Here is a 16343-nt window from a genome sequence, read left to right as displayed (position 1 = left end):
TATAACCCACCCTTCTATAGAATACAGCCCAAAAGATTGCACCCCTATATTACGACAGCTGGGAACCATATTGCGGATTTACATGGGTCCTTCATAGCGATGGTTGGTCATATGGCCTCGGTGTAGTAGGGCCAGGAGTCCACCAGAGTAAGTAATTGTGAAGCCCACCGACCTACAGGATCATGTGCATGTCTACACTTAACTCCATTGTAAATCCTGCCACGCACAACAAAACATATCATCATGAAGGACTAATTGCATGCGCAGTACCAAAAGCAAGTGATCTGCCAGATTGTCTTCTGTGGGATTCCATTAATCCTGTTGCGATAAGATGTAAAACCTTAACATGGTTGTCCAGGAATAGAAAAACACGGGTCCACCAAAAAGCGCTTCACCCCGGGTCTACTGGTTGTTTGTGGTATTGCAGTGCAGCCCCATTTACTTCCTTAGAGATGATGCAATACCGCATACAACCTTTAGATACGGTGTCATTTTTGGAAGAATACAGCCATGTTTTTGTAATCCTGGATGACCCTTTTAATGGCGTTGTCTAGCCTGGCTCGTTTCCACATCGGGAGGTGAGTGGTGCCCAGTGATGTCGTGTCTCCACATGCCTGCCTGGAAGTGTGCACAATAATGCATGTGTCGTAGCTGAATAGTATTCACGTGTCCTATCGTATTGAATTGTGCACAATACTTCACAATTCCAGGTAAATACGTGGGAGATAGATGCCATCGGCCATGCTCACCTTCCAATGCCTAAGTCATGTCGGACAACCGCTTTAAATAGGTTGTCCAGTATTACTAAAACATGGCTACTTTATTCACCCTGAAAAACAGGTTGTGCATGGTATTGCACTAAAAGTAAATAGGGCAAAGCTGTAATGCCACACACAACCTGTGGACAGGGGTGGCGCTGGTTTTGGAAGAAATCGGCCATGTTTTTCTAATCACTGAGAAACCACCAAGCCCACTGAAGGATCTTATGGTGGACCAGCCTCATCCTTCAAAAAGCTTTATATTGGGAAGCAGGGCACTGTGCCTACTGAGAAGAGGCCTATGGCCTTATAAAAACCAGTGCAAAATGGAGCACCCACCCTACACCATTCAGTCACATTGCTGAGGCACACAGCCCCCTGACCTGGCAGCGCATCACCGAGTGTTATAGTTAAGTAACATTGGGTTACAAACCGTACACAAACAGTTATTAGTGACGAGCGAACGTACTCGAATAAGGTGTTAACCTATCTGAGCACGCTCGCTAATCACTAATAGTTATGTAAGAACCCAGAATTCCAGTGTCTGAGCCACGTTCATTTAGCTGTGCACTCAGAAAATAATGACAACCCATAAATAAATGAGAAACCATAGTGCCAGCAGTGCAAAAAAAAATTGCAGACATAATATACATCCAAGCTCATTCTCAATAACCTTGCCCTTTACAGTGTCATTGACTCAGTCACCGTGATAAAAATATATATATATCTCCATCCTTCCAAAACACTGCCACACCTGTTCATAGATCGTGTCTGGTACTGCAACTCAGTCACATTTACTTTAATGGAACTGAGCAGCAATACCAGTCTGCTGACAAGAATGGCGTGGTTTCTGGAAGAAGGCAGCCATGTTTTTCCAATCCTCAACAATTTTTTCAAGTCTATCCTAATTATCGTAATAAATAAAATTTACTATTGTTCTCGGCACACAGTAGTGGTCACATACAGGATTATTATCCCCTTGCGGAGCAGGTCCCGGAGTCTCAGGATGGCTACTTGCCGCTCATACAATGGCTGCCCCTACTTCGTTGTCCCGGTAAGACACACCAGCGGCACTCTCGGTGCCGACTTAAGGCTAGACCCAATCTTCACATACATGAAATAAAAATAGCTGCCCTCCATTCTAACACGTGTCTGAGAACAAAATCAAATGAGGGCTAAAAACGAATTCAACCGGATGAGATTCCAGCCATAGGACGAGCGATAAAAAAATAACGTAACATAAAAAAATATTTGTGCCTTTCCTCGGGGGAGGATGCTCAGGAATGGAGCCAGCTCACTGGTACCCAGAAGCTTTCTTTCTCCAGCCTGTCAAGGGTGGATTTCAGTTCATTGTATGCTGTGGCAAGGTCATCATTTATGATGATTTTGTCAAAGTAGTGACCATACTGGACTTCCATGATTTGTGCCGACCTGATCATTTCATCGAAATCTTCTTCCTGGGGAGGAAAAAAAAAGATGAGATTGTGAGGCAGGAAATAAGTCTTCAGGAATAAGTCATTTTTTTTTTTGTAATGGCATTCAAGAAATGACATTGGCCAAACAGTAGATTAATGTTGCCCAAACTGGCCAACTATCTAATGTGTAAGGGATCCTCATGACTGATGGATCAGAAACGTTGGATTTCAACATGACTGTTCTTATTGGTCTGAGGTAAAACCCCAGAGGTGACTGACAGCAGCTTCCCTCTCTCCCTATTCAGAACAAATGCACTTTGGACCTAACACATTGGACGACTGTTTGCCTAACAATGCTCTCAAGACTACCGTAAACTTAAAGGGATATTCCCATCTTGCTTACATATCGTTGTCTAGGAGAACGACCACTTCTGCGGTCTAACTTGTAATCACTGCACTGAAGCTGGCCGGGATTAGTAGATAAAAGTGTGCTCCTGCCAACTTCAAAGCAGTGCATAGAAGCTCATCTGAAAATAGTTTGGAAACACTGCATATTCGGCCACTGCTGCTAGTCAAAACTGGTAGTCGGTCACTGAGGCAATGAGCTGTATATAAAAAAAAAATTAAAAAAAAGAGTCATTAGAAGAAAACCTTTCCTTTGTCCTCACCATAAAATGCAGCGGCAGAAGTATGCAAAAGAACATCTAAAAAAGCATGATGCACTTTGGAAGCAAGTCCTGTGGATCAATGAGGTTAAAGTAGAACTCTGTGGCCACAATAATCAAAGGTGTGTGCGAATAAAAAAGGGCACAGAATTTCAGGAAAAGAACATCTCACCAACCATTAAGCATAGCGATGGAGCAGTAATACTTTGGGGTTGTGTTGCAGCCAGTTTCACGGGGTACATTTCACGGGTAGAGATAAGAATGGATTCATTGAAATTTCAACAAATTTGTGCAAAGAAAAAAAGCTGAAGTTGAAAAGAACATAGCTTCTTCAAATGGATAATGATCCTAAACTCATGTCAAAATACACAATATACCACCTCAAAAGGCGCAAGCGGAAGGTTTTACAATGGCCCTCACAGTCCAACGATCTGATCATCATTGAAAATCTGTGGCTAGACCTCAAAATAGCAGAGGATGCAAGACGACCCAGGAATCTCACAGAACTGGAAGAATTTTCCAAGGAAGAATGGATGAAAATCCCTCAAATGAGAACTGAAAGACTTGTCTGGCTAGAAAAATAATTTACAAGCTGTAATACTTGCAACAAAAAGGTGCTACTAGGTACTAACCATGCAGGGTTCACAAACTTTTGCATTGGCTCATTTTCCAATTTTTTAAATGTAAAATCTGAAAATAAAAATATATTTTTTACCTAAAATACAAAGGATATGTGTCACTTTTAACGTTGGCCCTTTTAGGAGATCATTTCCTCTTCAGCTTGTTTAACCGCTCACAATAACAGTAATTTTGACCGGGGTGCCCAAACTTTGACATGCCACTTTAATTGTATTTGCAAATATTTTGTATTTTAATTTTGAAAGGCATTGGGCCAAAGTGATTTTGGGAATACTCCTTTAATTCTGGGGGACCTTTGTTACTACTGTTGTCCATAAAACTCCTCCATGTACAATGCCATGGTTAGGTTTGATTTCAGCACTGAACTGGTTAATGGCCAGGCCCTTAGTTTTCTTTAATTACAGCATTTTGGGGGTGGGAGAGTGGCTGTTTATTATAGCTGTCCCACCAATTGAGCCTTTCAGACCTCCTTGATGTACTGATATATTAAAATTCCTTCGCTACCTAAGACCTATGATGCATTTTTACATCAAGGGGTGGCATGGCTTCAAAAGCTAATGGGGGAGTTAAGATGTGGCGGAATTGTTGCAGATCTTCGGTGCTCAATTAGCGATGGAGTTTTAAAAACCATGTGTAATAAAAACAGGGATTTTTGTGATAAATTCACCGTAAAATCATTTTCTCCGAGACGCTCATTGGGGAACACAGATACTATGGGTGTATGCTTCTGCCGCTTGGAGGCTGACACTAAGTGAAAAAAAGAGGTTAGGTCCTTCTCCGCCGTATACACCCTCGCCCCGATTGCGGGCGAAAATCAGTTTGGTGTCAAAGCAGTAAGAGGACAACAAAATCAGCCTTAATACAGGTAGAACATGTCCAGAAAAAAGACCACCCTTATATCACATAAATAAATGCGTATTAATTAAACAAAACTGAAGCCACCTTGGCTAATAGGGTGGGTGCTGTGTCCCCCAATGAGCTTCTCGGAGAAAAAGATTTTACGGTGAGTTTATCACAAAAATCCCTGCTTCTTCTTCGCCTCATTGGGGGACACATACTGTGGGACGTCCTAAACCAGTCCCTGGGTGGGAGATTGACTCACCGATCCAAGCTACATGCACCTCTTGTTTAACAGTGCGCCACCACTGCTTGGAGAATCCTTCTACCCAGGCTCGCATCCGCTGAGGCCCGAGTATGGATATTATAATGGTTGGCAAAAGTGTGCAGGCTGGACCAGGTAGCTGCCTTGCAAACCTGTTCTGTTGAAGCCTGGTGCCGAAGCGCCCAAGAGGCGCCCACTGCCCGAGTAGAGTGCGCTTTGATCCCTGCTGGAATTGATGCGCCTCTAATGTGATAGGACTCCTGAATAGTCAAACGAATCCATCTGACTATGGCCGATTTTGAGGCGAGTCCCTTCCTGCGCCCGCCGGGGAGCACGAACAGCGTGTCCGTCTGACGAAAGGGAGCCGTCCTCGACACGTACCTTCGGAGGGCTCTTACCAGGTCTAACGTGTGAAGAGCTTTTTCCACACGGTGCAACGGTGCTGGACAGAATGAAGGCAAGACAACATCCTCATTAATGTGAAATGAGGACACGACTTTCGGCAGAAATGGAGGGGCTGGTCTGAGCACCACCTTATCCTTATGGAAAGTGAGGAACGGAGCTCGGCAGGATAGGGCCGCCAGCTCCGAAACCCGCCTGATAGAAGTTATGGCCACTAGGAACTCCACTTTACAGGAAAGGTACCTCAAAGAGACATCCTGAAGTGGTTCAAATGGAGCTTCCTGCAGAACACTTAGGACCAGGTTAAGGTCCCAGGCGTCCATAGATGCCTTATAGGGAGGTACCAAGTGGGAGACTCCCTGGATGAAAGTCTTCACCTGCAAATTGGTAGCAATTCTGCGCTGGAACAGAATGGATAAGGCCGATATTTGTCTCCTGAGGGAACTTGGTGCCAAGCCTGAGTCTAGGCCCGACTGGAGAAAGGCCAAAATGTTGGGAATCAAGAATCTCAGTGGAGAAGTACCCCGGCCTTGACACCAAGCAAAGAATACCTTCCAAGTGTGGTGGTAAATTCATGCTGAAGCCGGCTTCCGGGCGCTAACCATTGTAGCGACCACCTTGCTCCCAAACCCTGCCTGGGTTAGAATCCAAGATTCAACGGCCATGCCGTCAAACACAGGGCACGAGTTTGGGTGGCAAATCGGCCCTTGGGAAAGTAAATCTGAGCGCTCTGGCAGACGCCAAGGAGCGTCGGCAAGCCGCTGCATTAGATCTGCGTACCACGCTCGACGGGGCCAATCTGGGGCCAGCAGAATCGCCAGAACCCCTTCCGTCTTGATCTTTTTGATGACTCTCGGAAGTAGTGGCAGCGGGGGAAATAGATAAGGGAGGCGAAACTGGTTCCATGGCAGAACCAACGCATCCACAGCGATTGCCTGCGGGTCCCTGGCCCGAGCGACATATGTTGGCACCTTGGCGTTCACTCTGGAAGCCATTAGGTCCACATCCGGAGTTCCCCACAGTTGACAAATCTGCTGGAAGACCTCGGGATAAAGTGACCACTCTCCGGAAGCAAGACCCTGCCGGCTGAGAAAGTCTGCCGCCCAGTTTTCCACACCCGGGATGTGGACTGCTGAAATTACCGAGTGGTTTGCTTTGGCCCACTGAAGAACGTGCCCCACCTCACGCATGGTTGCTCTGCTGCGGGTGCCCCCTTGATGATTTATGTAAGCCACTACCGTGGCGTTGTCCGATTGGATCCGGACAGGGCGGCCTGCTAAGAAGTGATGAAACTGTTGCAGAGCCAGCTGGATTGCTCGTATCTCCAACAAGTTGATTGGGAGGCGGGCCTCCTGCGGAGACCACCGCCCCTGGGTCGTGTGGTGGCGAAACACCGCTCCCCAGCCAAGGAGACTGTCGTCGGCTGTCATCACCAACCAATGGTCTGGGGGAAAGGGTTTCCCCTGGGTCAGAGCGTAACTGGTTATCCACCACCCGAGCGACTGCCTGACTTGAGAGAACAGTCGGCACCCGCCGATCGAACGTGAAAGGATTCTTGTCCCAGGCTGACAAGAGGGCATGCTGCAGGGGGCAGAGATGGAAGTGGGCGAACGGTATCGCTTCCACTGCTGCCACCATTTCCCCTAGAATCCTCATCCCGGAATGAATGGTATGAGGGACTGGTTGGCGAAGTGTCCGGACCCCCTGCCGGAGAACTAGCGCTTTGTCCTGAGGGAGAATTACCAACCCTCGGCCAGTGTCGAAGATCATTCCTAAAAAGGAAATCCTCTGACCTGGCACAAGGGATGACTTTTTCGCATTGACCAACCATTCTAAGCGGGCAAGAGTATCTAGCGTGAAGTTGACATTTTCCTCGCATGCCCGTATTGAAGGGCCCTTGACCAGTAGGTCGTCCAAGTGAGGCAAGATGACTATGCCTCGAGAATGCAGTATGGCCATGATAACTGCCATAACCTTTGTGAACACTCTGGGAGCCGTGGCTAGCCCGAAGGGTAGCACTAAGAACTGAAAATGTCCACCGTTGATGGCGAAACGTAGAAACCTTTGATGAGGAGCAAAAATGGGAATATGCAGATATGCGTCCTGGATGTCGATCGAGGCCAAGTATTCTCCCTTCTCCATGGCTGATATGACTGAACGGAGAGACTCCATCCGGAAATGTCTGATCCTGATGAATTTGTTCAGAAGCTTCAAATCCAAAACAGGTCAGACCCGTCCTTTTTGGGAACCGCAAACAGATTGGAATAGAAGCCCTGAGCCCTTTCATGCTCTGGCACGGGAACAACGACCCCGTTGTGCTGGAGCGACTCAATAGCGCCTAACAGAGCCCTTGCCTGGGTATCCACCCTGGGAAGACGAGAAAGAAAAAAACGTTTTGGTGGGTATCTGACAAATTCTATTTTGTAACCTGAGGTTACCAACTCTTTTACCCATGTGTCGCGTACGGCACTGAACCAGACGTGGCGAAACCAGAGTAGTCGGCCGCCCACCTTGCTGGTGTCGTCTGGCAAACGCCTTGAGTCATTTGGCTGATGATCTTTGGGATCTGGATCCCCTCGATCTGGGCTGTTGAGTCCTCATTCTCCCCAGTGGGTTGGTTCTATACGAGACCTGCCGCTCCCTATTCTGGTTGGTGCGGCCTGAAGCTGCGGAATTAGCCGCTGTGGTCCACCCGGGGTTGCAAAAGGCCCGAAAACGTACCTGAAAAGGGTGGCGAAAATGCAGTTTGACATTTGGTTGAGGGAGAAAACCGCTCTTTCCTCCTGTGGAGTCGGAGATAAGTTAATCTAACTTCTCCCCAAATAGACGGCAGCACTGATAAGGGAGGGCAGTCAAGGACTTCTTGGAAGTAGAATTGGCCCACCATGTCCTTAACCACAGAGCTCTTCTGATAGAAATTGCATTAGCGGCAGCAAGTGCTGAGCAATTGGCCGCATCCAAAGACGAAATTGATTACGTAGTCTCTGGTCATCGTCATCTGACTCGCGATCTCCGATATCTCTGCAGGTAGATCTTGCTCCTGCGCGACCTTGTTTAATGATTCTGACCATGAGATCAAGGCCTTGGCTACCCAAGTTGCTGCGAACGAAGGAGAGAGTGCTGACCCTGAGGCCTCATATACTGAGGCCTCATATCCCCTCTCTATGAGGGGATCCATGGGATCCTTAATAGAACAACCACTAGGTACGGATAACGGAGTTTTAGTGGCTAGGCGCGAAACCGGTGGATCCACCATCGGAGATTCCGTCCATTTTTTACGGAGGTCCGGGGGCAAATGGATACCGTGCTTCGAGTGCTTTTTGACCCGAGAAACGCCTGTCTGGTCGTTCCATGTGTCGCTGCACTATGTCCTCTAACTCAAGGTGAGAGGGGAAAAAAATCCGTGCGGCCGCTTCACTCGCTTAAACGCCACCTTATGCCTCGTAGCCGCTGCGGGATCATCCTCAATCCCCAAGGTCTGATTGATGGCTTCTATGAGGCTGTCCACTGTTTCACGTGACCCTGGAACATCCAGGTCAAGGAGCTCGTCCGAGTCGAAATCTGAGGACTGCTCGCTATCAACCACTGGTGACGGGGAGCGAGAAGCAGAACTTACAGATGCCAAAGCACCGGATGGACTGGGCGAAACCGCGTGGATTCTTTTCCCCCGGGTCTGCCTGACATGAGAGCAGCCCCTGCAGGCCGAAGGCTCTAGTGAGGTGGAGGTTCCCTCTAAGGCCAGCGAGCCACTGTCCCTGCCCCTATCTGGAGCCTGAAGGGACTCGATTGCCCTCGTAAGCGACGCCATGGACTGTGACAGTGATAGGGCCCACTCCGGGGGGTCCGGCACATTGGTCGCGGTCGCAGGGGAGGGCTCCTGGGCGCGTTCAAACTCGCAGGCTTCGCATATTCGCTTGCTCTGCACCCGCGGAAATGCAGCCCGACAAGAGATGCATGCAGCATAATAAAACGTGTGCGTCTTTGTTTTCTCGGACATGCTGTATCTGACCGGACTGCTGGGGAGGGAGGAGGTAGCACCTCGTTCTTTTCCAGTAGCGTGGCCTCTCAGGCAGCACTTACCCCAGTCCTGTGCCCCCATGAGTCCTGGACGTCTTTCTCATCCAAAAATGCGCGCCACAGCTGTGGGGCTGGCCGCAGATGAACCGCTCTTGGGGTGGTACTTCCGACCTTGCGGACTAGCCGCGCTCCGAAACCGGGGGCTAAATTTTCTCCTGCCGCTCAGGCCCGAGAGGCGGGCCACCGGAAGTGATGCGCGGGCCACCGGAAGTGACGCGCGGGCCGGGAGGCGGGACTTCCGGCCGTGGCCTAGCTCCAGCTAAAGCCGCGGCCTTAATCGCCTGCCCGCGACGGGTGGGGGCGGTCGGGGGGGGGGGTGTGTACAATCCCACAGCGCCGAAAATGGCGCTACTCACTGCCAGGGGGCTGCTGCTGTTGCTGGCCACCGGCTAAGGGCTCCAGTCCTCGGATTCCTGCCGCAGGAGCCCCCTCCCAGGCCATCCACCTCTGGAGCTCCTCTTCAGCTTCCCAGCTCAGGTATGTGAGGGGGACCTTGAAAAATAGGACGGTGCAGGCACCCTAACTCCATCTAACCCCTTCAGGGGGTGAGGAGAGGGACCGTGCGCCGCCTTGCAGCACCGCAGTCTAAGCATTGGTGGAGCAGTGGGGGCCGACTAGTCTTGTGCCTCTGTACAGCCCATGGTTTCAATACCTAGGGGTGGTCAGGGCTAAGTCCGGCATTGTGTCCCACGTCGCGGGAGAGGATACTTGGAGGCAACACTCGCAAGTGCTCGCCCGTTTTTTGGTTTGGGGAAATGGACCCTTTCAATAGGATCCGTTGCCCGTCTAATCTTCATGGGAAAAAAAGGTCTGGAGAAAAAGACCAGACGTGTGCCTCCATGGACACTAAGGAAAAAACTGATTTCCGCCTGCAATAGGGGCGAGGGTGTATACGGAGGAGGAGCTAACCTCTTTTTCTCACTTAGTGTCAGCCTCCAAGCGGCAGAAGCATACACCCACAGTATCTGTGTCCCCCAATGAGGCGAAGGCGAAAAATAATTCTGCGTGAAATTGTGCGCATGCTCATTATGCTGCCGATTCGTTTGCAATGCAAAGAGTAAAATCTGTACCTGCAGCCAGTGACTGGGGTGACATTGACTCTAGGGGCCCACTGTTCAGCTACATGAAATATAACCTTACCTTAGTACACAATTTCTTTTATGCTTCTATAGAATCTTAAATTGAATAATTTGTCTACGTTTATGTCTTTTTCTGCAAACTGTGAATCAAGTGTATTAGCATTGCTTGTTAGAACTTCTTCACAAGGACCCACCGGGGAATTCACCTGCTCACCGGTGGGCCAGTCCAAACCTAACTGCAGCAATGGTCATAGATGTGTCGCACAATCGTGCCGCTGCTGCTACCAAAGCCAACAATTTTCCAATATCCCATCCCCTCTGTGTCACACAGACGGGTACAGAAAGCTAATGTCAGTATCTAGTCCTGGAATCTGTTTCTCTTGCCCTTAGACTTGCCCTTAGTTAACATGGATCTTGATGTTTCCACTTCGGCCATCTTGCTTCCTGCCAAAGCTGTATATAAAGCCAGCACCTGCTCTGATTCATTCCTTGTGTATTATGTATTGGACTTTGTGCCTCTGCAGTCCCAAGCCTGGACTTACTATCCCTGTTGGTCCTCTCTTAACGGCGGAGTCCTCTGCCAACCTGCACGTCTGGATCCCTGCCTGCTGACCGAGTGATTGCTGAACACTTGACTTCAGGAACCTCTGCCTGACTACACCTGCGGTGAAGTAAGAACTCCAGCCAGCTAGTGTGTACCTCCGCCCTGCAAGAGTCTGTGTCTTGTGCCCTCATTGCTCAGTGAGTTTGCATGCTGTGTCGCAGAGTATCAGCTCTGCTATTACCGTTTATCAGATTGACTGAACATTTATCTGGACTTATATGCTATATTGCATTCAGATCACAAATACAATATTGCTTGCGCTACCCATTGTGTCTGCAGTCTCTTTGACCTAGCCACTGGTGTCCAGTTGTATCCACTAGTATCGTGACAGGATACACAAGCCCTAAAAAATGGATGCCGCTGGGTCAGAGACTTTAGAAGTGCGTGTTAAGAAGCTAAATAATATCACTGCCACTGTACACGCTGAAGTGCAGACATGGAAGAGCAGAATAGAAGGCCTAGAGGGGCAGACTAAATAAGATATGCAAGTGCTCAGTCAGACCCTTCAGGAATTGCGTGGCCGAGTTGCGGCTCTGGAGGCACAATCTCAGGCTTCTGTTCCTACCATCCCGAAACTACCGCCATTTAGGTTTGGTGGCGACCGAGACAAGTACCGTGGGTTTCTGAACCAGTGTCGTTTATACTTTGCTGCACATGTCACACAGTTTCCTACAGACCGATCCAAAGTATTGACTATCATCATGTTGCTGACTAATAAGGCCCTTGCCTGGGCAAACCCTCTGATAGAATCACAGGATGCATGTCTGAATGACTTCAATATGTTTATCGCCGCCATGGGGCAGATGTTTGACGATCCGAACCGTGGCCTTACAGCTGAGACGGCCCTGTTGAATTTGCGTCAAGGTAAACGCCCAGTGACTGAGTATGCTATGGATTTTAGAAGGTGGGCTCAGGACACCACCTGGAATAGTGCAGCGAAGTACTCTATATTTAAGAAGGGGTTGTCCAGTTCTATCAAGGACGAGCTTGCACGTGCGGAGGCTCCCACTGCTCTAGGTGATTTCATCAATCACTGTATTCGCCTAGACGCTCACATCTCCGAACGAAAACTAGAAAGGTGGTCTGAGATGAACGGCAGCAATAAATCGCTTCTTCCTTTCCTTCCTAAGGAGATTCCGGACCCAAGTCCTCAGGAGTCCGCACCTGAGCCGATGCAGGTAAATTCCCTACGAAGTCGAGTAAGTGACGAACGGAAGGAATTTCGCTTCAAGGAGAATTTATGTTTTTACTGTGGGAAGTCAGGACATTTTATTATCAACTGCCCCAATCGTTCTCGCAGAACAACCGCAGCCGTGGTAGAACGTGACTTCTCTGAATCATACTCCATGACTTCCGAATCAGGGCCACCCGAAATTGCAGCAACCGCTCCTGATTATGACTTTTCAGATATGAACTCTGTTACATCCGAAACGATACTACCCATTAATGCTGTTATTCTATCTTCTGCAGTTTCTTACCCTTGCAATAAGAAAAAAGATTCACATTGTTACCTTCCTATCAAGATCTGGATTGACTCCCGTTGGGTGAACAGTTCTGCCATGATAGACTCTGGGGCTAGCGGTAACTTCATGGACACTTCTTTTGCTAAGGAATATGGAATCCGATCACAGAGAAGAGTGTCTTCAATTCTGATGGAGACTGTGGATGGGTCCCCTTTGACCTCGGGGCCCGTAGACCAGCAGACTGAACCACTGAAGGTCCTCATGGGAGATGATCACCAGGAGAAATTGCCCTTCCTTATGATTTCCTCTCCACATTTCCCTATTATCTTGGGTTTACCCTGGTTGCAGGCTCAAAATCCCATCATTGACTGGGAGACTAAGAGATTGCGCTTCCCAGCTAAAGAGGTAACTTCTGAGAAATTGACCGATTCATCTCCGGCCAACCCACCATCGGACCTAGAGTTACCGGCAGTTCATAAAGAATTTTCGGACGTGTGCGATAAAAAGAATGCAGATAAATTACCACCACACCGCTCTTATGACTGCCCAATCGAGCTTCTGCCTGCTGCTACCATTCCTTTTGGTAATATTTATCCATTGTCCGGTCCTGAGCTCAAGACTCTCAAAGAATATATCGACGAGAACCTGTCCAAGGGGTTTATACGCCCCTCATCCGCTCCAGCCGGTGCACCCATCTTTTTCGTTAAAAAGAAGGATGGATCCCTCAGACCCTGTGTTGATTACCGTGAAATTAACAAGGTAACCATCAAGAACCGCTACCCCCTGCCATTAATTCCGGAGCTTCTCGAGAGAGTTCGTCAGGCCAAGGTCTTTTCAAAATTGGACCTACGCGGGGCATACAATCTAGTCCGTATACGACCTGGAGACGAATGGAAAACAGCATTTAGGTCTCGATATGGACACTTTGAGTATTTGGTCTTGCCATTTGGACTTTGCAATGCCCCAGCAACGTTCCAACATCTCGTAAATGATATTTTCAGAGACATTCTTGATATTTTTGTCGTAATCTATTTGGATGACATTCTGATTTTTTCTAGCTCCATGGAGGAACATCAGCAACACGTCAAGACTGTCTTGCAGCGGTTGAGGGAACACCAGCTGTACATCAAGTTGGGGAAATGCGAATTTCACAAGTCGGAGATCCAATTCTTAGGTTATGTAATTTCTCCACAGGGTCTGAGTATGGATAACAGCAAGATCAAGGCGATTCAGGAGTGGCCAATCCCCAAGAATGTCAAAGAGGTCCAACGTTTCATCGGGTTTGCTTACTTCTACAGACGTTTCATCAAGAACTTCTCTGACATCGTCTCGCCCATCACCCGGTTGACACAGAAGAAGACAGCATTTATTTGGTCCCTTCAAGCCCAAGAAGCATTCTCTTGGCTCAAGACCGAGTTCACGTCAGCACCAGTACTGATCCACCCTGACCCGGAACTCGCCTTCATTATTGAAGTGGATGCCTCAAACTGTGCCACCGGGGCTATACTGTCCCAAAGAACAGGTGAGAAGAATTTACTTCATCCTTGTGCTTTTCTTTCCAAGCGACTGTCTCCTGCCGAAAAGAACTACAATGTAGGAAATAAAGAATTACTGGCTATCATCGCCGCCTTCAAGGAGTGGAGACATCTTCTGCAAGGAGCCTCACAGCCGATCGTGGTCCTCACGGATCACCGCAACCTTGAGTTCATCAGGTCAGCAAGATGCCTGACCCCACGGCAGGCCCACTGGAGTCTTTTCCTTAATCAATTCAATTTTACAATCTCTTATAGACCAGGTTCTCGCAATGGAAAAGCAGATGCTCTATCCCGGATGTTCTCCACTGACGCTGTTCCAGATGCTCCACCTAAGACCATACTTTCTGATTGCAATTTTGTAGGAGTCATTCAGAATCAAGATTTGCTGCAGGTCATCAAAGAAGCTTACAACTCTGATCTTTTCCTGTCTCAGCCATCTGATGAGGTAAGCCTTCTTTTTAGGAATGGAGTTTGGACCTGGGAACGGCGCCTCTACATTCCTGAAGCCATGAGGTTAAGAGTGTTGAGATTGGTTCATGATTCCAAGGTTGCAGGGCACAGAGGAATTCAGAAGACTCAAGAATTCTTATCTCGCTTCTTCTGGTGGCCAGGTTTTCGGAAGGATGTCTAGAAGTACGTTTCATCTTGTGAGGTATGTGCCAAATTCAAGGTTCCACGTGCCTCCCCTACTGGTCTGTTACAGCCTTTGCCGGTGCCGTCTCGCCCGTGGGGATCCATTTCTATGGACTTTATTGTAGAACTGCCCCTTTCTGAGGGAAAGAGTACGATTTTGGTGGTAGTCGATCGCCTGACCAAGGCGGCCCATTTCATCCCTTGTTCCGGTTTACCCTCTGCGAAGGACACTGCTGACCTTATTATCCAGAACATCTTTCGCCTGCACGGGGTTCCGGATGAAGTGGTTTCTGACCGTGGAGTTCAATTTACTTCAAAGTTTTGGCGAAGCTTTTGTTCAGCATTAGGCATAGAAGTTAACTTATCTTCTGCTTTCCACCCACAGTCCAACGGGCAGACAGAACGTACCAACCAAACACTAGAGCAATACTTTCGCTGCTACGTTTGCCATTTGCAAGATGATTGGGTAAGGCTACTCCCGTTGGCCGAATTCTCTTATAACAACTCCCAGAGTGCCTCCACCAAACAGTCTCCATTCTACGCGAACCTGGGATATCACCCTAGCATTCTTCCCAGATTACCAGTAGATACATCTTTACCAGCAGTTGCCGATAGGATCTCTTCACTTCAACAGAACCTTGAACTTCTGAAAGAGACTTTGGGTTCCGCACAAGAGAGGTACAAGAATGCAGCTGACAGATTTCGCAAACCAACACCAACATTTAAGGTAGGAGATTTAGTCTGGTTATCTACGAAGAATTTAAAGATGAAGATCCCTTCCCCTAAGTTGGGACAGAAGTACATTGGTCCTCATAGGATCAGTGGTCTGGTAGGTGCTGTTGCATGTCGCTTAAAACTCCCAAGAACACTGAAGATACATCCTGTCTTTCATACTTCTCTACTAAAGACTGTAGTACCAAATCCTTTTCCAGGACGTTCATCTCCTCCTCCTGATCCCGTTCTTGTGGATGGTCAAGAGCAGTTCATCGTTGAGAGGATTCTGGATTCAAGAATCTACAGAAATCGACTGCAGTATTTGATTAAATGGCAAGGCTATTCCTCAGAGGAGAATTCCTGGGAACCCGTGGATAATATTAACGCCTCCCGACTGATTGAGCAGTTCCATCAAAGGTACCCTGGCAAGCCTGGTCTAGGGTCGTCCGGAGGCCGTTCTTGAGGTGGGAGTAATGTCAGTATTTAGTCCTGGAATCTGTTTCTCTTGCCCTTAGACTTGCCCTTAGTTAACATGGATCTTGATGTTTCCACTTCGGCCATCTTGCTTCCTGCCAAAGCTGTATATAAAGCCAGCACCTGCTCTGATTCATTCCTTGTGTATTATGTATTGGACTTTGTGCCTCTGCAGTCCCAAGCCTGGACTTACTATCCCTGTTGGTCCTCTCTTAACGGCGGAGTCCTCTGCCAACCTGCACGTCTGGATCCCTGCCTGCTGACCGAGTGATTGCTGAACACTTGACTTCAGGAACCTCTGCCTGACTACACCTGCGGTGAAGTAAGAACTCCAGCCAGCTAGTGTGTTCCTCCGCCCTGCAAGAGTCTGTGTCTTGTGCCCTCATTGCTCAGTGACTTTGCATGCTGTGTCGCAGAGTATCAGCTCTGCTATTACCGTTTATCAGATTGACTGAACATTTATCTGGACTTATATGCTATATTGCATTCAGATCACAAATACAATATTGCTTGCGCTACCCATTGTGTCTGCAGTCTCTTTGACCTAGCCACTGGTGTCCAGTTGTATCCACTAGTATCGTGACAGCTAAGTTGTGGGGAGCTACCCTACGATTAGACCAATAAATGCCGCTAAGTCAGCCTAAGCAGAGGGCATCTCAGAACACAGTATACATTCTGCAAGAGTTGGGGCACGGCCAGCCAAACTGCTTCTAGTTTCCTGCTTCTCATTACAGCAAACTCCACACAGCCATGTTCACATGTTACATCCCCCCTCTATGTTTA

General features: G+C 48.3%; 1 protein-coding gene and 1 long non-coding RNA gene across 7 annotated transcripts in view; one reads left to right on the top strand and one right to left on the bottom strand.

The window, feature by feature from the left end:
- Window positions 1-1354: 1354 nt before the first annotated feature.
- Window positions 1355-16343, bottom strand: part of MPP7 (MAGUK p55 scaffold protein 7) — a 434998-nt gene continuing 420009 nt past the window's right edge. For all 6 annotated transcript variants that reach the window (XM_073581723.1, XM_073581726.1, XM_073581725.1 and 3 more), the window contains one exon: window positions 1355-2215. In XM_073581723.1, the coding sequence (XP_073437824.1) occupies window positions 2036-2215 (180 nt within the window). In that variant the 3' untranslated portion in view covers window positions 1355-2035. The remainder of the gene's footprint in view (window positions 2216-16343) is intronic.
- Window positions 14821-16079, top strand: LOC141095614 (uncharacterized). Its single transcript, XR_012233438.1, has 2 exons — window positions 14821-15550; window positions 15736-16079. It is a non-coding gene; the product is annotated as an uncharacterized lncRNA (long non-coding RNA).

Source organism: Dendrobates tinctorius, unplaced genomic scaffold (genome assembly GCF_039654945.1).
Source record: "Dendrobates tinctorius isolate UK_male_01 unplaced genomic scaffold, ASM3965494v1 ptg000070l, whole genome shotgun sequence".
NCBI classification, from domain to species: Eukaryota; Metazoa; Chordata; class Amphibia; order Anura; family Dendrobatidae; genus Dendrobates; species Dendrobates tinctorius.
Note: the sequence above shows the minus strand (reverse complement) of the source record. Positions and strands in the feature narration are given on the sequence as shown.